This window comes from Mesoplodon bidens (assembly GCF_964165515.1).
Source record: "Mesoplodon bidens genome assembly, chromosome: 15".
Lineage (NCBI taxonomy): Eukaryota > Metazoa > Chordata > Mammalia > Artiodactyla > Ziphiidae > Mesoplodon > Mesoplodon bidens.
The window spans coordinates 1,150,585-1,172,727 of record NC_138171.1 but is presented as its reverse complement, the minus strand read 5'-3'; the positions used below and the strand labels follow the sequence as shown (position 1 = coordinate 1,172,727).

General features: G+C 65.2%; 2 protein-coding genes across 2 annotated transcripts in view; one reads left to right on the top strand and one right to left on the bottom strand.

Annotated features, from left to right (window-relative positions):
* Nucleotides 1–1,611, top strand: part of COL20A1 (collagen type XX alpha 1 chain) — a 31,026-nt gene extending 29,415 nt beyond the window's left edge. The window contains exons 34-35 of the mRNA XM_081255977.1: nt 117–263; nt 1,508–1,611. Coding sequence (XP_081112103.1) covers nt 117–263; nt 1,508–1,533 — 173 coding nt within the window. The 3' untranslated portion in view covers nt 1,534–1,611. The remainder of the gene's footprint in view (nt 1–116; nt 264–1,507) is intronic.
* Nucleotides 1,612–7,226: 5,615 nt separating this feature from the next.
* CHRNA4 (cholinergic receptor nicotinic alpha 4 subunit) lies at nt 7,227–19,754 on the bottom strand (the record flags this gene model as incomplete). Its single annotated transcript, XM_081257143.1, has 6 exons — nt 7,227–7,352; nt 10,081–11,422; nt 14,611–14,720; nt 14,851–14,895; nt 18,084–18,235; nt 19,673–19,754. 6 exons carry the CDS (start codon nt 19,752–19,754, stop codon nt 7,227–7,229), a joined length of 1,857 nt encoding a protein of 618 aa, XP_081113269.1.
* Between the last annotated feature and the right edge of the window lie 2,389 nt (nt 19,755–22,143).

The following is a 22,143-nucleotide window of genomic DNA, read 5'->3' as shown; positions in this document are numbered from 1 at the left end:
CGGTCATTAGCGAACCCAGCCTTGCGGCCGTTCTCCTGGGCCACGTGCCTCGGGGCAAGGCAGGGAGCAAGGGAAGGTCTCCCTGCCCTGCCCCCTCTGACCGTCCTCCCCCGCAGCGCACGTGCTGAAGCTCCACGCCTGCACCCACGAGAGCACCCGGCCCCCCATGCCCATCTTGGAGGCCCCCAGGGCCTTGGGCACGCGCAGAGGGGCCCGGCTCCCTGGAGAAGGGGGGCACGGTGGCCCCCGCCCAGAGGACAGAGGTATTGGCCCCCGTGGGGAAGGGTCTCCCCCAGTCCTGGGGCTGGTGGCTCTGTGTGGCCCTCCTCCCCCAGGTGACGGGTGGGGAGACAGGATCCCTGAACGCACACAGAACTGGGGCTGCCTGGCTGCCTGGGGCCCTCGAAACAGCCTCTTCCCCAACCTCCCAGCAAGCCTGAGCTTAGGGCCCCCTCCCCACCCTCTGGTCCCCTCCCTCCCGTCCCTGATCCGTCCCTCTCTCCTTGGCTGCTGCAGCGGGAGGCTTGGTCCAGTGACCTTATTGTAATGAGTCCGTCCATCTGACTGGGGCTGTGGCGCTGTTCACGGCTCAGATGCTAGATGCTGAGATGGATGGAGAAGTTGATGAGGGGAGATGGAGCTCGTGGCCTCGATGGGGAGGAGGAGATGGGTGGGGGTGGGATGTGGCGGCTGGGAGGACAGTTCTGCGCCGAGGGCGGTGGGGGGGGGCGACGGGGATGGGCGGGGAAGGGATCCCCCCCGACTGCACCCACCACAGTCCCCCAGACATTGTCTTTGCCGTAAGTGCCCCCCGTTTGTACCTGCCGTCCAAAGCTGGCAGGCGCTGTCATGATGCCCATCCCAGCCCCCTCCCCCGTCCCCACCGCACACTAAACCCCGGCCTCTGAGACAATGATCAGTGCCTGTTTGAGGTCAGGGACCCCCGACCCTAAGCTTTCAGCCTCAACCTGAAGGCTGGACCCGCTGCCCCCAGGACCCACCTTCCCCAGGTCAGCATAGGACCTTCAAGAAAGGAAAGCACTGCCACCTGCACCCCTTGGTCCGGCACATCCCTCCTTCCCCTTGGCTGAGCCTGGAGCCCTCAGTCGGACAGGCAGCCCTGGGCTGCAGGGAGGAGCGGTGGGGGGGCGGGGAGCAGCGGGGAAAGTCGTGCAGGTGCTAGAGAAGCAACTGGAGTGGGCGCAGTGGGGCATGTGGGGGCCTCGGGGGAGCCGGCAGGACTGAAGTGGGTGCGGGAGACCGAGGCTGGCCCAGTGGGGAGGCCCTGATGGGGGTCAGCACCACAGTGGACACCTGGCCAGGCTGGCTGACTGGGGCAGGGGCCCAGGGGGCAGCGTCCTGAGGAGCGGGTTTGTGCAGACGGCTCACGGTCCAGCCGGGACCCGGGGGCCTGGTCCACGCAGCCGCGCAGGCCGGGCGTTGCTTCCTGACGGCTGTCAGCTGTCCACCGCCTCCCCCAGACCCACCCACCCTGTCCTCCTGCCAGGACGGTGCCCCTGCTGCCCCGAGTGAGCCCGAACGTCCCCCCACCGGATCCCGGACACCGAGCACAGCTGGAGAAGAGGGTCTGGAGGTGGAAGGAGAGGAGGCAGAGGCCGGGCCTGGGAACCTTTCCTCTGTGCGCTTCCTGTTCACATAAACCACGTGTGCTTGTCAAGGGAGGTGCTGCTCATTGGCGGGGCCCCACGTCCGCCCCGTCGGGTGGAGTCCCAGATTCCCCACCCCCGTCTCTCGGAGAGGAGCCCCCACCATGGTCTCCCTGTTACCCTGGCGCTTGCCCCCACTTCCTGTGAGGCCACTGCAGCCCCCAGGCCCCGGTGCCCGGGTGCCCCCGGCCGGCCCCTCCAGAGCTCAGGCCCCGCTTAGGGGGTCTCAGCCTCGGCTGCACTCTGAGTCCGCAGGGTGGGGGTGGGCATGGAGAACGCTGGCGTGGCTGCCCCGGGCCCAGCCAGGGGCTCCCCGCCTCCCTAGTAGCGGCCCCTCCTCTAGAGTCGTAAAGTCTGGCTCAGCCCCCATGTGCTCAGGCCTCATGGGACCCCAACCCGCTGGCCCCTCGCCTCGTCACTGCCCCGCACGCCTCCCCCTCCCTCTGACCAGCCTGGATGCCACCGTCTGTGCAGTGACCGCTCCCCCCGGCTCCCCATCCACCTGGGCCAGCCAGCCGTGGGCCCTGGGGCCAAGCAGTTCCCTGAACACCGGGAAGAACTGGGGGCGGGGCCAGTGAAGGCTCCGAGGTGACACTGGGGCAGAGACAGGACAGAGTGGGAGGAGGAGACCGTGGAATGTTCCGGGCAGGGGCGCCGCCCGTGAGCAGCCTGGGGCCGGGCCTGGCTGCGCCTGACCCAGAAATGGCAGGAGGAAAGAGCAAGCTGAGCACAGGCCAGTGGGGGCTCAGCCCGGGGACCGGGGAGCGGGGCAGGGGCTGCGGGGAGGGGTTTGGGTTTTGTCCTCAGAGCGACCGGAAGCCCCGGGGTTCTGAGCAGGGGCTGCCGTGACCTGGTGTCTGTGTGAACGACCTGTAGATGAGAGTGCAGGTGGCCAGGTTGGGGGGATGCCCACTGGCACGGAGGTGGCTGGACTGGGGAGGTGATGGCTTGGAAGGGGTGGGCGGGGGCTGAGCCCTGGGCGAGGTGGGGTCCAGGGTCCCAAGAGCAGCCAGGTGGTGGGGGGAGGTGCTGGGTGGGTTGGCGAGAGCGGGGTTCACGGGGGCAGAGTGTGGGTGCCGCCACCTTGGCGGCAGTGAAACAGACTGGGCTCGTCCCAGGACTGAGTCCCTCGCGTCTCCAAGGCCGGGCGGGGAGGGCCGGGGGCGGCAACAGGAGGGGGGTGGACGCTGCCAGAGACCACCTGTCAGGATGTGGCCGGCAAGGGGCAGAGGAGAAGGCTCCAGAGCCGGGGAACACCTGCTCGGCGACGCCCCCGCAGGAAGGGCGAGATGGGCAGGAGTGGGCACTGGCCCCTGCCAACCACCCTGTCCAGTAGCATCGCCTCTGGCCCTTTATGGTTTGAGCTGCCTCGAGGGCTGACATGAAGCCCTCACAGGACAGTAAACGTCCCTCCCAAACCTCCCCCCTACTCCTGTGCGCGCGCACGCCACACACACACGCACACGCATGCGTGCATCTCCCCTGTGGGCACATGTGCTCCCGCACATTCACACGCGCAGCGCTGCGCCCGGGTTTGGAAGATGAGTTAACGGGAAACGCGACATAGGAGCCACACGACCGCCGGGCAGGTCTCAGGAGTTGAAGGAGAATGCGGGTCCCCTTTCGTCCATTAATTTAAAATTACAGTATCTTCAAAGAGGGAAGGACAGGTAGTAATGCCATGGAGCTGAAATGAACAGGTGCGAGGAAACGTGGCGTGGGAGACAAAAGGAGAAATAAAGTCGGTGGGGCAGTAATTACGGGCCCAACTTCAGACAGGCCGTGGGATCGGGGGAGAGAAGCCACCCAGGGGCTCGGGGGAGGATAAAAGTGGAAGAAGCGTTGCATCCTCATGAGGGGCTCCAAGAAGGAACAGGAAGTCAGTGGAGGGGGCAGAACGTTGAAGTAAGTACTTTTTTTTTTTTTTTTTTTTTTTTTTTTGCGGTAGGCGGGCCTTCTCACTGTTGTGGCCTCTCCCCTTGCAGAGCACAGGCTCCGGACGCGCAGGCTCAGCAGCCATGGCTCACGGGCCTAGCCGCTCTGCGGCATGTGGGATCTTCCCAGACCGGGGCATGAACCCGTGTCCCCTGCATCGGCAGGCGGACTCTCAACCACTGCGCCACCAGGGAAGCCCGAAGTAAGTACTTTTTAAAGATCTGAGAATTAGAGGAGGATTTAAAACCCCAGATGGAAAGTCTCAGAGGGCGAAGTGGGACCGGCTCTTAGAACATACCCTTAGAGTCACTGATGCAAAAAAACAAAGACGGAGGGGAAGTTCTTTAAACACTTCTCTACAAAAAGACAAGAGTCGCTCTACCTCAAAAGGTGGGGGAAATGACCTCAGAGCGTTGAAGGGAAAAGGCTCGAATTTTATGCCCAGCAGAATTACTACTGAAACGAACGGGGTGAAAATACATTCTGAGGCCCACAAAGTCTGAGAAGGTCACACGTCACAGGGGATCCTCTTCGAAATCCGGTTGGCGGAGTTTTCTGCAGAAAGGGGAAGTAACCAGCACTTAGGCCCGATACATGGAAAATCCCAGGTAAGTAAGAGCCCTAGTGACGTTCGCCGTTCACGGAATCGTCAAGCCCTCCCCAGACCATCACATCGGTGGCAACCTAGTCTAGGTTCCAGGCTGTTCCAGAATCCCCGAGGGCAGCCGAGGTGCTTGCTTTCTTCGGAGGTGGGAGGCTGACGGAGACAGTTTTCATATCAACTTGTTAAGCTCTTGAAAAATACCAGCACTCTTGAAGTTAAGAGCAGCCACCAGGAGGGAAAACACTGAACATATAACCTTCAAGATTAGCCAACTAGATCAAGCTTTCTTCTATGTAGGGGGGTAGAACACATGCAAGCAGAAAAATAAGGGAGACGGCCTGACCATATCCCAGTGTAGCAGAAATTACAACAAATAGCGGGGAGTTTTAACGCTTCAAAAGATTGCATTAAAAGACAAGATACAGCTTTCTACTTCTAGCCGTGATGGAGTAACCCATACTGGACCAAAAACCATTAAAAAGCACAGAAAATATATGAGGAAACTGGTTTTAGGCATTTTAATGTAGAAGGGTCAGTGTTTCAACAAATGGTGCTGAAACAACCCTCTCACCGGTGTGTGAGGCCCCCAAGGTGTCAAAACATCACAAGACACAGAAAATGAAACACAGTCAACCCTAAGAGAAAGAAGGAGGACACCCAGCGGGACCTGTACACAGCGGCTTGAGTCAGAATGACCGGACAGAGGCCAGCACTGGTGACGGAGACACAGACTTGCTTTATTCGGACAGAAGAACACGACTCAGCAACTAACGACAAAACTCTTTATGGATGGAGACACAGCCATGGTGGGTGTTGACCGCACCACACCTGGTGGAAGAACAGGACAGAAAGGCTGAGAACGGGGGGTTCCACTCATACCAAGGTCAGGGACAGGCAGAGCCCACCTCTGGGGAGGAAATTAGAGCCATCACAGCCACCGGGGCACAGGCTGGAAGGGGCTGGAGGGGGCTCTGGGGGATGGGGGCCTTGGGGTCGAATCTAGTGAAACTCACTGATCTGAGGACCTAAGACCAGGCATTTTGTCATAGGTAAATTTCATGTCAATCAAAACAAAAACCCTGGAGGCAAATACCCCAAAACAGTGGTCATGGTTAATTTGGTGGGAATGTGGGTGATCTATGCTGTGTGCGGATTTTCTGACTTGTGTTTGGGTCTCAAAAGACAGAAGCGGAAACCAGAAAGGGGAAGCATCCCCATCCCTGGGGCTCCTGCTCTCTCCCAGCCCAGAAAAGAGCATCTGCAGCTGGGCACCCCCAGGGCTCCCCACAGCTGCCCCATATCTGGCGCTGGATCCGCTTACGTAAGGAGGATTGAGGCGCCGACGTCTGAGATCTGCGTCCCATCCCGGCTGCATCCTCGGGGGCCTGGCCCTCCCCCACCTCCGCCGCCCAGTCCTGCGTCCTGGTGAACGCCCACCCGGGCTCTCCCCCAGCATCCTGAGATTAGTGCCCCAATGGCCCCAGGAGGCAGGTGCCGATCCGAGATGGGCAGATGGAGGCCTGGATGTCCAGGGGGCTGTCCAGAGCTTCACAGGCGGCGGGGTGGGGGCTGCAGACTCCAGCCTCCTCTGACCTGGCGCTGCCCTCCAGCTGCACCTCCAGCAGCATCCCCATTACCTTGTGCGGGACCAGGCACAGCCTGGGGAGAGGGGAGACCCAGGGCTCCAAGAGGGCCCGGCTCCAACCTGCCAGCCACACCCCCGATGCATGGGGTCTGGGGAGCTTGACCATAAAGGGGGAGCGATTCTTTCGGCCTGGGGGGCCCCCCACCCAGGTGCCACTCCTGGGGGAGGGGCCACATTGTCCAGGACCCGCCTTGGCACCTGGAGCCTGAAGGTTTGGAAGAATCAGAAGATGGGGGGCAGACTCGCCCACCCCGGCACCGCCCCCCCAGGGCCGGTGTTTTCCCAGGGTCTCCAGGGACACTGTTGGTGCCGCCCAGTGTTTAGCCTTGGGGTGGGGGGACACTGGACCCCCAGGGCCATTGCCCGCGCACCTCCCCCCACCATCTCGGGCAGGGCAGCCCCCGCATGGTGTGAGGTAGGGCTCCTGGGCTGGGGGGCGGCCTGTGGAGGGTCCCCTCCACGCCCTCGATGTTTCTCAGGGGCTCCACCCCCAGGGACCACACTCCAGAGAGTCTCCAAGTCGGCCAGATGAGCTGTCCTCGGGTCCCCCCAGGTCACCATGGCTACTGTGTCAGGGAGGTCCTACCTGTGTCTATGCCCCAGAGGGGTCCCCGGGCTGTGAGCAGAGGGGAACCCACAGGAGGTGTCGGGGAGCCGGGACCTGGGTCCTGAATATGGCTCCGGGTCCCTCATAAAGTACCAGAGCCCACGGGGGTCTGGGGCATCACAGGCCCCTGCAAAGTGCTGGCCCGAGACCCCCGGCACCCCTGGAAGGCAGACTTCTGGACTCCCTGGGGCTGAGGATCCCTCACCCTAGGGGACCTGCCACTGGATTCTCCTCCGAGCAGGACTACGTCTCATCACTCCATCCCCAAGGCCCCTCAGGCACAAAATCGGGGTTTTTGTTATTTACCCAGAACAGACCAAAATAAAATCCCTGCTTGGACCCTCCCCTGGCAAATGAGGTTTGAATGTTTGCTGACTCGCCTCTGGGGTCAGAGAGAGCAGGTCTGAGGACCCACGGGTGCCCCAGGCGCGGGTGGGAGAGGCAGCCAGGCTCGGCTCAGTGCCTGGGCCTCGGGGATCCCGCAGGGACGAGGGGCTTTGGGGGCTGAGAGGGGCTGAGTGTGGCCAAGGGGCGTGGCCCTGGGACAGTCAGGGCTGCTGGGACATTTGCCGAGAGCGGTCAGACGTGCGTCCTGGCGGAAGGCCATCATGTCACCCTGCTCCGGACACACCGCCCTGCAGATAGACAGGCGTTTACCAGCCTCACGGGCAGGTCCCCAGGAGGCAGCTTCCAAGGCCGTCTCACGGCAGACAGATGACTGGGGGCAATCTGGTGAGTGGCGTGGCCGCATCGAGTGCGGGGAGTCCCCTAGATCATGCCGGCCAGCCAGGGTGGCAGGAAGAGGCCCACCGTTCCCAGCAGGCAGACGAGAATGAACACCCAGAGGAAGATACGGTCGATGACCATGGCCACGTACTTCCAGTCCTCCTTCACCTGCGGACAGACACACACAGTCACTCCCGGCTGTGCCCTCAGGCCTCACCGCAGCGCGAACCTTCTAGAAGCTCTGTTCCTATCCTTGCCACCAAGGTCACAGGCACACCTGTACTGGGGTGAGGGGTGGAAAGGGGCCACAGAGAAACGGCTTGTCCAGCTGAAGTCTGGGCTCAGAAGCAGTGAGCTGCAGGGTCAGTGCCCTCTGCGGGGGCTGGACAGCAGAGCCACCGCAGGGGACAGGGTCCAGCATGGTGGCCCCACCTGACTTCACCTGCCTGAGCTCCGAGAAGGTAGTGATGCCTCTGAAGGAATGCCAGGGTCCGCACTGTGTCACAGTGTAACGTGCTCTGGGTTTGCTAAAGCTGGTGGCACCGTGGGGATCAGCCAGTACACCCCCATTTGCAGGTGGGCAAGTGAGGCCCAGGGAGGGGGCACCCACAGCCCCTTGGCTGTGCAGGGCAAGAGCCAGGAGCAACCTGAGTAACGGGGCCTGGCCTCCAACAAAAAGCCCAGGGCAGGCTCCACGGTGGACGGCATCCCAAGGGTGACAGCTGAGTCCCAACTGCCCTCCACTCCTGCCCGTGCCCCGGGGCGGCACTCACGGCCGCCTGCCCATGTGGCTCGAGCCCCTCATGGGTCAGGGGGTCTCTCAGCTCTGTCCCTAAAGCCGTTTGAGGGTGAGGGTTACATGTGAAGGAGGGCACAGCCCTGTGCTGCGAGCAGGCTCTGAGCCGGGCAGCTGCGAGGCAGGGGGCTCCATGGAAGGGCAAGGGGGGGACCCCGGGCTCGAGGTGGGGAACACGCTGAGTGCATCACCTGCGGTTGCTCCCTTGGACCTGACAAGGAAGGTGGCTGCACCATCCCGTCTGCAGGTGGGACCCTGAGGCCCAGCGTGGCGCAGGATGGGCCATGGTTACACGTCCACACTGGGCGAGCAGGTCCTGGCCTCCACCTGGTGTGACCCCAGGGCAAAGGCTCAGGAAGGCCACAGGCGGGTCCTGGGTGGGCAGCTGTCAGCCCTTGAGTGACCAGAAAGGATGCAGCCCCCAGGCTCAGGCCAGCCAGACGCCAGTGGGTCTGATAGGCCTGGGCAAGGGCAGGCTCATCACACCCCGTTTTGGGGCCGTCGAGGGAAAGAAGGCTTTTCACTGCTGTTTTGTGCTCTGATTTTTAAAGTCATCAGAGGCGTCCTGATAGTTTTAAGCCAAAGCTGAAAGAGCCGTGTTTATTCTCAGGAAACCAGAGCAAATGGGGTCACTATAAGCGAGGGAGCGCCAGGACCCTCTGTTCCGGGAAGCAGCCCCGCGGCGCGCGGCCTCCGCGCTGCCTTTCACACTGCCCCTCCTCCCAGGATGAAATGCTCGCAGACAAAGCTACCCCAGCCGGGATCCCAGGCTGGATCCTGTGAAGTCGCTTTGCTCCCCAGAGCCCGGGGACGACGCCCGGAACCAGAACCAGGTCGCCACAGCCAGGCCCGCGATGCTGGTGGAGGGGTCTGGGGACGAGGGGCCGGCCCTGCGCTGAGGACCGCTGGGCCTCCGAGATCCTGGTGACACTTCAAAGGCGTCAGTCTCTGCTCAGCAGGCCCTCAAGCCCACGCCAGAGCCAGAGCTCCTCTTGTCTCAAGACCTGGCTGCAAGACGGAACCTTCCAGAAACCCCCAGGTGGCCTCACAGCCCCTTGGGATTCAGGGGGATAACCAGCCAGTCATACGGGGATGACCAGCTGGTGCAGGGAGACCGGCTCACTGCTAGAGGCGGGGCTCAGCCACGGGACGGATGGTCCCCGGGGATCATGCATGTCCGGGAAACAGTCATGGGCCGTTCCCAAGGAAGCAAAGGGACCAGGAGGTTCCTGGAGGGAACGGCAGTGTCACACCCACCCCCAGGTCCAGGGAGGGGACAGCAGTGTCACGCCCGCACCCAGGGTCCATGTCACGGGCAAGAAGAAGCTAACGCGGGCAAGGTCAACGCGGCATAACCGATGCCCAGGTTGAGCAGCCGGTAATGACCAGGCCGACTGACCAGTGCCCTCCCCCTGCCCGCCTGTCTCTGCCCATGCCCTGAACTGGGGCTCGGCCGCCAGCCTGGACCCACCCTCACAGGCACCCACGACGTGGCCGGTGGAGCCTGAGCCTCGGGGAGCAGCCCCACTGCCACCCCCCACCACCTCCACGGGGTCCTGAGCCTCAGCTGTGTCTGAGCACCCGCCCTGCCCACCCAGACCCCGGATGCCCTCTCCCCAGCTGGGCACAGGGGCGCCGGCCAGAGAGGCAGGGCTGTGGCCCAGGCCTGAATTCTCCTCTCCCCCCACCGGGCCGCTGAGGCCACTCAGCCCCTCTCACCCCAACCCCAGGGCCCAGACACCCCCCAGTCCTTCTCCGGGAGCCCTTGGCGGGGTGGGGGGCGCTCGAGGTCGGGGGAGGCGCTCACCAGGTACAGATGGTGCTGGCAGCCCCATCCCCGCCGGCAGGCTCCCTGCGCCCTGAAGCCCCAAGGGGGTGCCCGAGATCCATTCTGCCCTCTGCCAGCCACTCAGTCACCGCAGGGACCCCTGCTGGTCTCGGAGGCTTGGGGCAGAGGGAGCAGACGGCGGGGTGGCGGGGGGCCTCCAAGCTGAGCAGCCGGCTCTGGGACCTGGTTTCTGGGCCTTTCACGGGCCACCCCCTCCTTCAGAGTGGACAGGGCAGCGGGGCCCGTCCGGCACGGCCGCGGCCGGGACTTACCGAGAAATCCGTGTCTTCCGCCTTCAGGTGGTCTGCAATGTACTGGACTCCCTCAACCGCCCGCGCCAGAGCTGGCGACAGGGGCAGGGGTGGCGCTGCGGTGCCGGGGGCCTTGAGCACGGCATTCGGTGCCTCCGCCTCCTTCCTGCACTTGCATTTGCGGGGGGAGGCCTGGTCTGGGGGCTGAAGCCCGGCCGAGGGGGCCGTGGTCGGCGAGGCAGGGGAGCCGTCCGCCGGGCGGTCGGCTGGGGAGGCGGCGTCTTCTCGGGGTGCGCGGTACTGGATGCTCTGGGACCGGCACCGCACGCCGCCCTCAGCCACTTCGCTGGGGCCGGACACGTACTGGACGCTCAGGGACCGGGCCTTGGCAAGCCCTGGGGCCCGGGGCCCGGCGGGTGGGCGGCAGGGCCCGGGCGAGGGGCAGGGGCCAGCCTTCTCGGCCTCTGAGGGCTGCAGAGCAGAGGCCTGGTCCGAAGGCGACATGCAGGCCGGCTGGTCCGGGCCGCGCAATGGGGTCGGGGGCGGGGCGGGGCCCCGACTCCCGAGCTCGGGCTCCCCCCGGGGCTCCGGCCAGAAGCGCGGGGCTCCGGCCGCCTTGTGCATGGACTCGATGAGCCGCCGGCAGTTGCCCTTGACCATGGACGGCCGCTTCATGAAGAGCAGGCGCGGCACGACGTCCAGGAAGACACGGCGGACCCAGGTGGGCATGGTGTGCGTGCGCGGGGAGCGGTGGTGCACGTTCAGGACGAAGACGGTGATGACGATGGAGAGGGTGACGAAGATCATGGTGAACAGCAGGTACTCGCCAACGAGCGGGATGACCAGCGAGGTGGACGGGATGATCTCGGTGATGAGCAGCAGGAAGACGGTGAGCGAGAGCAGCACGGAGATGCACAGCGTGACCTTCTCGCCGCACTCGGACGGCAGATAGAAGACAAGCACCGTGAGGCAGGAGATGAGCAGGCAGGGGATGAGCAGGTTGATGGTGTAGAACAGCGGCAGGCGCCGGATGACGAAGGCGTACGTGATGTCCGGGTACACCTCCGCGCAGCACTCGTACTTGCGCGTGTTGTAGGTGCCCACGGCGTCCACAATGACCCACTCGCCGCTCTCCCAGAAGTCCAGCTGGTCCACGCGGCTGTGCATGCTCACCAGGTCGATCTTGGCCTTGTCGTAGGTCCAGGAGCCGAACTTCATGGTGCAGTTCTGCTGGTCGAATGGGAAGAAGGTGACGTCGATGCTGCAGGAGCTCTTGTAGATGGCTGGGGGTGTCCACTGCACCCGCCCGTCGTGAAAGAGGTGGGCCTTGGTCAGGTGGGTGATGGCAAAGTCCCCGTCCGCGCTGGGTGGGAGACAGAGGGGGTGGGTGAGGTGCCCAGCACCCGCGGCCCGGAAGCTCTCTTCCCCCCGCCCGCCACATGCGCCCCCACTTCGCGGTGGCCTCGCCCAGGACGGGGCAGCCCTGGGCTCATTGCTCACCTGCCTGCCTCGCTGTCACCCCTACCCTGGGGGCAGCGCTCCGTGGAGACCGTCTCAGTGGCCCACACCGTGCCTGACGCCCAAGCTTGATGGCGGTGATGAGCGTGATTATTTGGGGGCCAGAAAGGCCGTCCACGCCACATCAGGGGCCCCAGGCACACAAGTGGCCCCTGGGTAGCACGCAGAGCACCTTGTCCCCTGCCGTTACCCCAGAGCTGGGCAGAAGTCGGACCTGTCCGGCCACCTTCTCGTGCCCCAGACTGGTGTTTTCTCCCCATTGACCCCCCCCAACTTAGAGGCAGGACCCCCCCTTCCTGCACAGGTGAGGACTCCAAGGCCCAACGAGGCAAAGACCAGTCTGGGCCCACCCCGAGCAAGACGTGGACCCCAGCCTCACATCCCAGGCCCTCAGCCCTCCTGCCTCTCCCTCGGCCTCGGGGTGCCCTGTCCCAGCCCTTCTCCTCGTGGGCAGAGTGCCCAGCCTGCAGCCCTGGCCCTGGGCCTCCCAGACAGTGACATCCACCTCAGTTTTCTCCACCAAAGACACCCATGGTGGGATGGGGGGTACACTGACACCATGAGAGGTGAGGCAGCCGGCCATGGGGACACAGGGACACCTGCTCATGGTCCCCCGAGAGCCCTTCTTGCCCCCAGAGTCAGCCACTCTCTCCTCTGCAGCTGGCATCCGGTCCCCAGTCTGGGCCCTGAGTGGGTGCCACCTGGGCCTCGGGGGCCCCTCTGTCGGCCTGTTTCCCCACAAGGCCTGCGCTGTCCATGCCGACCGTGCGTGGTGCCCACAGGCCGGTGGAGGCAGCAGCCGTTCCCCCAGCCCCTCCAGCAGCCCTGCCGCTTCGGCTCTGAAACGCTGATGGGAGACCTCGCCTCGTCCCCCCAGGACACCCCCCAGACAGCTGGCCCCAGGACTGAGGGGCACCGGACGCTAGTCACCAAGCCCGTGTCTTCACACTCGTGTGCTGAGGGCACATCAGCCCCGGCCAGGTCCTCAGAGGGCCTAGGGCTCTGCACGTGGGACCCGGCGCCTAGCGCAGCCCCAGGAAGGAGCAGCTTTCCCCAGGGCACGCTGTTGCTACCCGTCACCGCTGCACGAAGTCCCGCCCCTCCCCCCACAGCTGGTTCCTGTGCCCCCAGCAAGCCCAGGGGTGTGGACAGCGGGACCGCATGACAGCGCCCGTGGGAGGAGGGGACCCCGAGCCAGCTGGTCCCGTTCCTGCTCCAGGCCGCAGACTCCCATCCACGTGAGACCCTCTGCCTGACAGGCCGATGCAGGGAAGCCCATAGGGGGTGGCATGGCCTCACGTGCACGCCCTCCAACCTTGAAGGGGTGCCCCAAAGCTATCAGAAAAGCACCCCCCCGACCCTTCCCCTCGCCCGGCAGCCTGTGCTGACCGCTCGGCCTCACTCAAGTGCACACGCCCCTGGCCGTCAGCTACCCGCTGCCCCTGGAAACATGCCTCCTCAGTGGCCGTCCGGCCAGCACCAGCCACCGGCTCTGGGGTCTGTCCTCACCCACGCCCAGCCCCATCCAGAGAGGGCCTCGGTGCCGATCGCCTTTCCCAGGAGAAGCTGGAGGTCCATCCCGCAGCCTCCCGTGGGCCTTGGTAAGGAGGCCAGAAAAATAGGGGCTCGGGCGGCAGCCCCGCTCTCCCGCGCTGCCGGCCCAGGGGCTGTGTGGCTCCCACAGCAGTCCTGACGGTGCTCCCCTGGGTGCCAGAGTTCTGACCCTGGTACCTACGTTCTGGATCCTTTGATACACAGGCGTATTCCGTGCTAGGTCCCAGCAGGGCAGGGGGCTGGGGGAGCGGAGCTTGGACCCGGGGGGCCCGGCGGCTGGAGAGCTCCAGGGCGCAGGATCGGACCGGGCAGCTTGCAGAGGGAGAGCGGAGAGCCCGCCCCGCCTTCCATTCACCGAGCGGCCCCCCTTAATGCAGCCCCGAACACCATCTCCTCCACATGCGGCCGCTCTCCCGCTGCCATTACTGGAATCAATTAAGCTGGAAGAGGAGCCCAATCGTTCTTAATCAAATAGCAGCATTTTGTAGGTCAGGCCCAAGCCTGGGGGCCCAGGAGGCCTTTTGTGCAGAAGCACTGGGGTCTTGGTGGGAGGGCAGGGGCTGCGGGCAGATGGCTGGGACCAGAGGGGACCGAGCGCTTCCATTTGCTGTAGCTGTAAGCGCTGTGGAACGGCCGCCTCCCAGGCCCGAGTCTGGATCTGCCAGTGTGGATTCAGCTCAGGGTGAGCTGGCCTGGCAATGACACAGCAGGGACACGGGGACGCGGGAGGGCACCAGGCTGCCCCGAGGTCAGGGACACCTCGAAGATCCCGGGAAAGGACAAGTTCAAGGACGCCAGCCCTCTGGAGCCCACTGTCTGCCACAGCCGTGCCCATCACACCCCGGCCCCCCAGCACAGAAACATCCTCCAGGAGATCCGATTTCAGAGCCAGGGACACGCGGCCCAGACAGAGGCTTTGTTTGCTTGCGTGTGGTTAGCGGGGTCTGGGGAGACTGCGAGCACAGACGAAGGGCCAGGAGGAGGCGGGGGCGCGGGCAGCGAGCCGGGATGGGCGGCCGGTCTGGGGCTTCCTCCCTACACCTCCCGGCCTTTGCTCCCAGACGCGGTCCGCTGCGTGTGCAGGGCCCACTTTCCCCAGACAGGGACTGACTCTGGAAAGGACTCCAGCCCAAGGGGGAGCAGCTGCAGGGCCTGCAGTCACCCTGGGAGGACCTCAGACCCCTTCCCGGCCCATGAGTGCCCGAGGCCCCTGCCCCAGCCTGGGCAGGGACGGAGCCCCCAGGCGCCACTGCTGCCCCCAGGACCCCGTCTCCTTGCCACCTTGCCCACTGACGGGCCTGCCCCCCACACCCCAGGCCTCAACACCCTCCTTTACTCACTGTTCCTGCGTCCGAGCCCACCCTCAGCCCACACAAGCCGCCTGCCTCTTGCTCACACCGGCCTTGGAAGAGCCGCCTGGCCGGAGCACGGCTGGACCTGGGCACCTGCCACCCTGCCGGCTAAGAACCCCGGGCTCACTTGTTGTACAGGACGATGTCCGGCCGCCAGATGAGCTCAGAGGGGATGCGGATGGAGGTCACGTTCTCGTAGTCAGCGGGGTCCCAGCACAGCTTGTAGTCATGCCACTCCTGGGGGAAGCGGGGCGGGGGGAGGTGAGGGGGAGGAGTGGGGGGAGGTGAGGGGGAGGAGTGGGGGGCGGTGAGGGGGAGGGGCGGGGCACGGAGGGGCGGGGGGCAGTGGGGGCTCCCTCCCGCTCACCTGCTTCACCCACACATTCGTCGTCATCATCTGGTTCTTCTCATCCTAGGACACAAAGGAGAAGAAGGCAGGTTGTGATGCCCTCGGGTCAGGACACGTCTCTCTGGCCACGTCTCCTTACCCGAAAGGATGGGCCAGGGCTGAACGTGGGGAGTGGGGGACCTCAGGAGGGAGTGAGCGCCTTGTCCCTGGAGGCAACCAAGCCCAGTACAGTGGACCCGGAGGGAACTCAGGGCCAGAAGGAAAGTGAGGACAGCATTCGGCTGACGTCACTGGTGGCCGGGCCCTCCAGCTACCGAAGGGTCTGAGGGAAAGGGAGACGGCGCCCCTCCCCAGGCAGCCGTGCTGGGCCTGCCCACCTGCATGGCTCCATCCTGCCTGGCGGGGCAGCTGCCCTGCGGAGGGGCTCCAGGTGAGCTGGCATCTGCCCCCCTCCAGCTACCAGAGCAACACACTCACTGGCCAAACTGCCCCCCAGGGCCTGAGCCTCAGGACCCGAAGGTGAGGGGCTAAAGCAGGTGACGTGGGAGCAGGAGACCCGGGAGGGTCCTCTCCAGGTCACTTAGTGGGCACCCGTCCAGGTGAGGAGGGCCGGACCACACACGCCGTGAGCTTCCTTCCGGCCTCTGCACCTCCCCCGACTTCACAGCCCTCCCGGGTGCACGGACGGGCAGGCAGGTCCAGCAGAGGCTGGAGACCTCTGGAGAAGACCGCCAGGCTCCGTGCAGGGACGTAGGGGTCCTCACACCCCACTCTGAACCAACCTCCAGGGACCACGGCCTCACCCAACCCACTCAGAGGGTGGCTGGGCTTGGGGGCTGGCTCCTTGCCCAAAGTTTGGGGCAGGGCACCCAGCAGCTGATGGGGGGTCCCCTCAGAGAGCAGGGAGCCCGCGGGGACCAGAGAGGCAGGGGCTCTTTCCCTGGGGGAAGAGGGACTGGACACGGGACACAGGGTGTGGGGAGCAGCGCCTGAACCAGCCTCCTCCCACTTGCTGATGGCCCAAACTTTGCCCCCATCTGCCCCAGACCAGGGACACACAGGCCGTTGGGACAACTGCTGAGGCCAAAGAAACCAAGGGTGGTCAAGCAAGCAAAGCGCCCAGGGCCGGGGGTGGGGGCTGGTGTCCCTGGGAGCCTCCCCTCCTGCTTCCCCCAGGGGACAAGCCCCCATCAGCCAGGTCACAGGAGGGGACCACATCTCCTGCAGCCCAGGCACTGCCCTTGGTCCTGCTCTCTCTCAGGGCCACCTGGGACAGGCTGCCAGAGGACACTGAGGATAAATGTGACTTGAGTGGGGCCCAACGACCACGTCCAACGACCTCGACCTCGGCAGTGCGGTCCTGCGGTGCGGCCCCCACCACCATGTCCCCGCCCCTCCCCCCTGGGGACAGCCTGCCGGGCTCTGCCCCGTCCCCCACCCCCGGGCTCCGAACAAGCTTCTGGGTGGCGGGGCCTGGCCTCCTCCCCTCGTGCCGGCCGCCCCCCAGCGCAGCTGTCCCCCCCCGGCACCCGTTTGAGGTGCTCTCTGTACATTCTGGCGCCTGCAACGTCCGCCCGGGGCCCAGAAGCGCCCAGGAATTCCCCAGCCTCCTCTGCAGGCGTGAACTCACACACACAAGCACTCTGCACTGGGGCACAGACCTGCAGCAAACACCTGAGCCCCACAAACAGTGGGGCAGGGAGGCGGCCCCTTCCACAAACGGCCAGCACCCAGGATGGGCAAGGACGTCTTGTCCGCACACACGTGTGTGCAGGAGTGCCCTTGGCCAGCGTGGCTGCAGACAGCAGAGCCAGGAGCAGCTCCTGTCCTGCCTGGTGCTGCCACAGGGCCTCGAGTGGGTCCCTCGCTGGTGTCTCGGAGCTCGTGTGCTCCAGGCTGTCTCTCCTGGGCAAACCGGGGAGAAGCGGTGATGCGGGGCGGATGCTGCGATGTGGCAGGGGGGTGGATGAGACAGCTCCAGAAGCTCAGGTAGGGGGCCAGGCCACGGTGCAGCCGACCCAGAACATGAAGCCACAGCCACCACTGGGAACAGCATTTGCAAATGCAGTGGGTCGGGACACCTGCCATCCTGAGTTGCCTTCTGGCTGCGCCCCAGCCAGGAGTACTTTACAGGAAGCATTTAAGGCCTGGTTCCAGGAGGCCTGAGGGCACAGGCCAGGACAGGGGGACTGACCGGGTCTCTCTACTGATGGGGTCCAAGCACGGCCCTTTCTATCCATGTGAATGTGGCTACCGCCCCTCCCACCTCCCAAAGCCCCTTGGATGTTGCCAGCTCAGCCCCAGATGGAGCTGTCACACTTATCCCATTTCACAGGTGAGAAAACCAGGGCCCTGAGGGTCACCAACACATCCGGCCTGAGCCAGGAACCAGGACCTCCAAACTCCAAAACTGGTGGCTCCCCCCCTCACGGAGCCCACTTGGGGTTGGGGTCCCGGCAGGGGCATAGGGTTGGCATTTGGAGAGATCTACAGCCTCCTGCAGCTGCACAAGTTCCAGCTCCCTCTGTGAAACCAGAGCTGGCTGGAGACCCCAGCCCAAACCCAGCCAGCCTTGGACCTGCAAACCAGGCTCCCAGAGGCCCCCTCCCTGCCAGGCCAGAGCCCACCCTCCAAGGCCCTTGGGACCCTGCCCCAGGCTGTGCAGCTACCACCCAGTCAGACCCACAGGACGGGCTCCCACCCCAAATGGACGCCCCGGCCCCTCCAGAGCCGTGGCTACTCGGAGGCTGGACCCCCGGCCTCCTCCCAGCAGCTGCCTTGGTACCCAACCAGGAAGGGAAACACATCCAAACCAGGTGGAGGTCAGGGTGCTGCCAGGGTGCCGCACGGCCTCACCCCTCCCCACGCAGTAGCACGACTTACACAAAAGCCCTAAACTCTGCCACTGGCCCCACAGAGGTACTTCCTGCTCTCTGCCTCTGAAGATGACAGCCCGGACCCCCTGCTGCAAATCTGGCCCTTTGAGCTTTTCTACATGGAAAGGGAGGAAAGGGCAGGGCTTGGGGGTGTCGCACAAAACCTACCTTGCCTCCCGGCTTGCTTAGGCGTGCGTGCTGGGCTAAGGCGGGGCTGGGGCACACACAGTCCATGTGCAGCTCCAATGCAGCCCTCCCAGCTCATCCAGCCCCCCTGCCCCCGCCAGCCCTGGGGCCACCTCCAGGCCAGCCCCTCCCAGACGCGGGTGCTCCCTTCAGGTCACTGCCCCCCCCACCCCACCCCCCATCACCTACCACGTCAATGAGCTGTGCAATAGACAGGCCAAAGTGGACAAGAACTACATCCGAGATGTTGGCCACGGGCCGGGACCACTTGTTGTAGCCAGAGAAGAGTTTCTTCAGCAGCCGTTCCTCCGCGTGGGCCCGGGTCTCCACATGGCTGCTCACTGCGGGGACCAGCAGGTGTGCGGCTCAGGGGCAGGGGATGGTGGCCATCCAGGTTGCCCCCTTGGGCCTCCTGCCAGGCCGTGCTCAGCACCTGGGCTCCCTTCCAGCTTCTCACAGCACGTCCCTCCTACCTCAGGACCTTTGCACGTGCTGCCTTACTTCCAGCCGCAGTTTCTCCCCTACCCCCTGGGTCTGTAAGGGGGTCTGTAACTTCCTCAGGGAAGCCTTCCTAGCATGGTACCCCTCACCATGAACGTAGATAACTGGTATGATAAGTGCTGACCCCGTCAGGCCGTGACTGTGGGTGGGAGGGACTGTATCTCTAGCTACTAGCAGAGTCCTGAGAACCTTGCCTCAAAGTACAAGGTGGGGGTAACCACAGGACAGGAAGGGAGATGGAGAAAGGAGAGTGAGGGTCCAGCCACCGAGAGCCTGATTCCTTTGGCTGTGGCATCCGCAAGCAATCACCCAAGAAAAAAACATGCTTTGACGTGTAAGGGGTACTTTAAGTGTGCAAAGCCCGACAATGAACCTGGCACCCTGTGTTCTTGGACGGACATACAGCCTGCCCTCGATGACCAGGTCTAGAGTGAGCCTGGGGAGGGGACCCCTCATTCAGCCCTGCCCATCGGCCAGTCTGTGGTCTGAGGGCTTCCCTGCCACTCCTGGGCGACTTCGCTGGGACCACTGCATGGGGGGGCAGGGGTGTGAGGAGGGGGACAGGAGACCCCTGCCACTCTGCTCCTCTCAGCTTGGTCCTGCTCACCTGTGAGTCACGGATGGACATGAGGAGGGCATTCACAGGTACCGCTGGGGTCAGTCCTAGACCCCCAGGACCCTTCACTCCCAACCCAGAGCCCCAGCCTGGTCCCTCTGACAGTAAGGTGTAGCCTGCTCCTCACTGGGGAGGCCAGAGAATTACACTCCACTCACCCGTGAAATAGCAAGGTGGCTTCCCAGGGAATGGGGAGCACGGGGGCTAGAACTTCCCCCGTCCCAGTGGGCCTGGGGGAGCAGAAGAGGTTTGGGTGGGGCCCTGCCAAGGGCAGAGGCCACCCCTCTGATTCCCCAAACCCCGGTGCAGGGGGGAGGTGGGCAGGCACCATGCAGTCTGCAAGGAAATTTGGCACAATGGGTAAATGGAGGTGGGGGAGGGGGGAGATGGACCGCGCCTCTCTCCATCCAAGTTGGACTTTCTGGGTCCAGCTCTTGAAACAGCATTCCCCCTCACCCACCCAGACCCTGCCTGCCTCAGCCCTCGCCGCAGGACAGCCTTTTGCGTCTGGAGGGAGGGTGGGGGTAGCCTCCGCGGTTGCCCCGTTGCACGCACCCGCGGCTTGGGACCGCAGCCAGGAGCCTCCCCTCCTCTGGCTCCGGAGGTCCGAGGCCGCCCTGAACAGGGCGAAAGGGGGTCCGTCTAGCGCCCCGAAACTTACCAGGCAAGAGGCCGGCCCCCAGCAGCAGCAGCAGCGGCGGCAGCAGCGGCGGCGGCGGTGCCCCCGGGCCGCCGAGCTCCATGGCGCACCGAGCGGGCTCTAGATGCGGGCGGCTCCCGGCCCCGCCGCGCCCCTGCTCCGAGCTCCGCGCGAGCCCAACTTCATGCCCCCCGCGCCGCGCGGGCAGCTCCGTCCGCCGGGCCTGCTTCGGCCGCTTCTCGCGCGGGGCGCGGCGGCGGCTACCGCGCCGGGAGCGCGGGGCTGTGGGCTCAGCGGCGCGGCCCCGCCCGGACCTGCCCGCCTCCAGCCGGCGAGGAGGAGGGGGAGGAGGGCGAGGATCGGAGGGGGAAGGAGGGGGAACGGACCGCGAGCCGAGAGGGGGCGCGGAGGCTGCGCTCTGCCCGCGCAGGGCCAAAGTTTCCTTCCACCTCCTGGGGCTGGGGACGTGCCCGAGCCACGAGTGGGGGCCCGGTAGTCACCGCGTGCGTCTGGGGAATCCCTGCGCGGTCTGGTTCGCGGAGCACGAGACACTGACCCCCTCCCCGTCCCCAGCCTAGCGCCTCCAACGCCTGCCTGGAGGGAGGACGCGCACCCAGGGTCTCCGGGCGCCAGGAGGGGAGCCCCGCACGGATCTGGTTAACTTCATCACCCCCGCCCCGCTCTGCAGTTTGGAAATCACAGGTCTTCCCCAACCAGGCGTTCAGGACAGAGTCCACCCCCATCGGCCTGTCCCTGGCGGACCGGGAAGCGTCCAGGGGAGCCTCGGCCCCGCGGCCCGCCCTTCGGGGGCGGAGAGGACCCTAACGCCCCCGCCCCGGGCGAAGCCTCCTCTTGCTGCCTCTAGGTCCGGCCTGGGCCGGGGTCCGCCGCCCCCCGCTCTGCGCGGCCTGCGAGTGGGTGGCCTGCGCCGGCGTGAGGGCAGCCCCCATCCCACGCGCGGTGGGCAGCGGCTGAGGGGCGGCCGCGGAGCGCCTCGGGCCCGGGTGCCTGAAGAACAGACGCTTGGCGCCCCCGGACTAGTCTTGAACAATGTCGGCCGCAACCGAGATGCCCGGGCAGCGCGCTGGACCACCCGGCAGGGGCTCTGCCCTCAGGTGGGTCGAGGTGGCCGCCGGCAGAGCAGCAGGTGCTCGGAGGAGGGGCCGGGAGGGGCCGCTTTGTGCGGCGGAACCGCGGTCTGCGTGGCGCGCACACTCGTCGCCGCTCCGCAGAAGCGCGAGCCCCGTAGCCATCCCTGTTCGCCGTGCGCCGGGGGCTCTAGGGGGCGGTGGGGGGAGAACCCAGCCCCCAAACCGAGACTTCGGGTCCCGGGATGGAGGCAGAGAAGGAGGGGCTGGAGCTGCCCCCACGCTCCTCCTGAGTCGGCGCCCCGCCCTTGAGGGGGCTGAATGCGGGTCACGAGCCCCTCGTCCCCGCCCCTCACAGGCGATGCTCGCCAAGTAACAGGCTTGGTCCCAAGGCAGCAGCTTCCATCAGCAAAGGCCCCTGCCCCTCCGCATTCCCCCACTCCCGCCCCCTCCCAGCTGGTCTCCCCTGTCTCCGCTCTTTCTCCTCATCTCCCTCCTTCCCCATCTCCCTTCCCCCTCCCCCATCTCTCCTGCCCCTCCCCCATCGCCTCTGCCCCTCCCCCAGCTCTCAGGCACTCTGGTCCCAGCTTTAGCTCTTGACACCTCACACAATTGCTCTGAGGCCTCCAGGGCTCCCCTCTCGGGAGCTGTCTATCCACTCTGGCTGGTGCCTATAAATAGAGCTCTCCAAAAGCTTGGCCCTGAGCAGTGGCCAGTCTCAACAGTGACGGTCGCCCTCACCCTGTCCATGGGCTTCCTAGATGCTGGCCCAAGCCATTGAGGCACGGCTCCCACAGCATCCCTGTGAGGCAGGCTCTTTGGTTATCTGTGTGTCCCAGTGAGGAAATGCTCAGACAGAGGAGTTGCCCCGCGTGCCAAGGTGATGCAGTCACTACCGGGGTTCCAGGAGGGCCCTCCAGCTTCAGGGTCTGCACCTGGCCTCCCCGGCCTCAGGCATAGCATGTCCCAGGGCTGGCCTGTGCCCCTACAGACTGGAGCTCCCCAGGGTCTGCCCTGCCCTCTGGGCGACCTCCTGGGCTGCCAGCCCCAGCGCACAGCCCGCCCCGGACCAGCCCACAGACTCACTGGGAGCCTGCTCTGGTTTGCGGCCTATTTCTGCCGGCAAGCCCCCTCTTACCCTTCCCTCCCTCTCAGCACCCCCCAGGGTTCCTCTCACACCCTCAGGCCCCTTCCCCGAGCCAGCTCTGCGCCAGGAACCAGAAGATTCTCTGCGGTGAAGAGTTGCCCTGAGCCAGGAGCTGGGGGACAGGCCCGGCCGGCGGCTGACTGCGCGCAGGGGGCAAACCCCGACCCCGCACCTCCTGGCCCGCTCCCCACACGCAGCAGAACACTTGGCCACACAAGGTGCAGAACCTGCGAAGCCCCCCCCCACGGAGAAGGGAC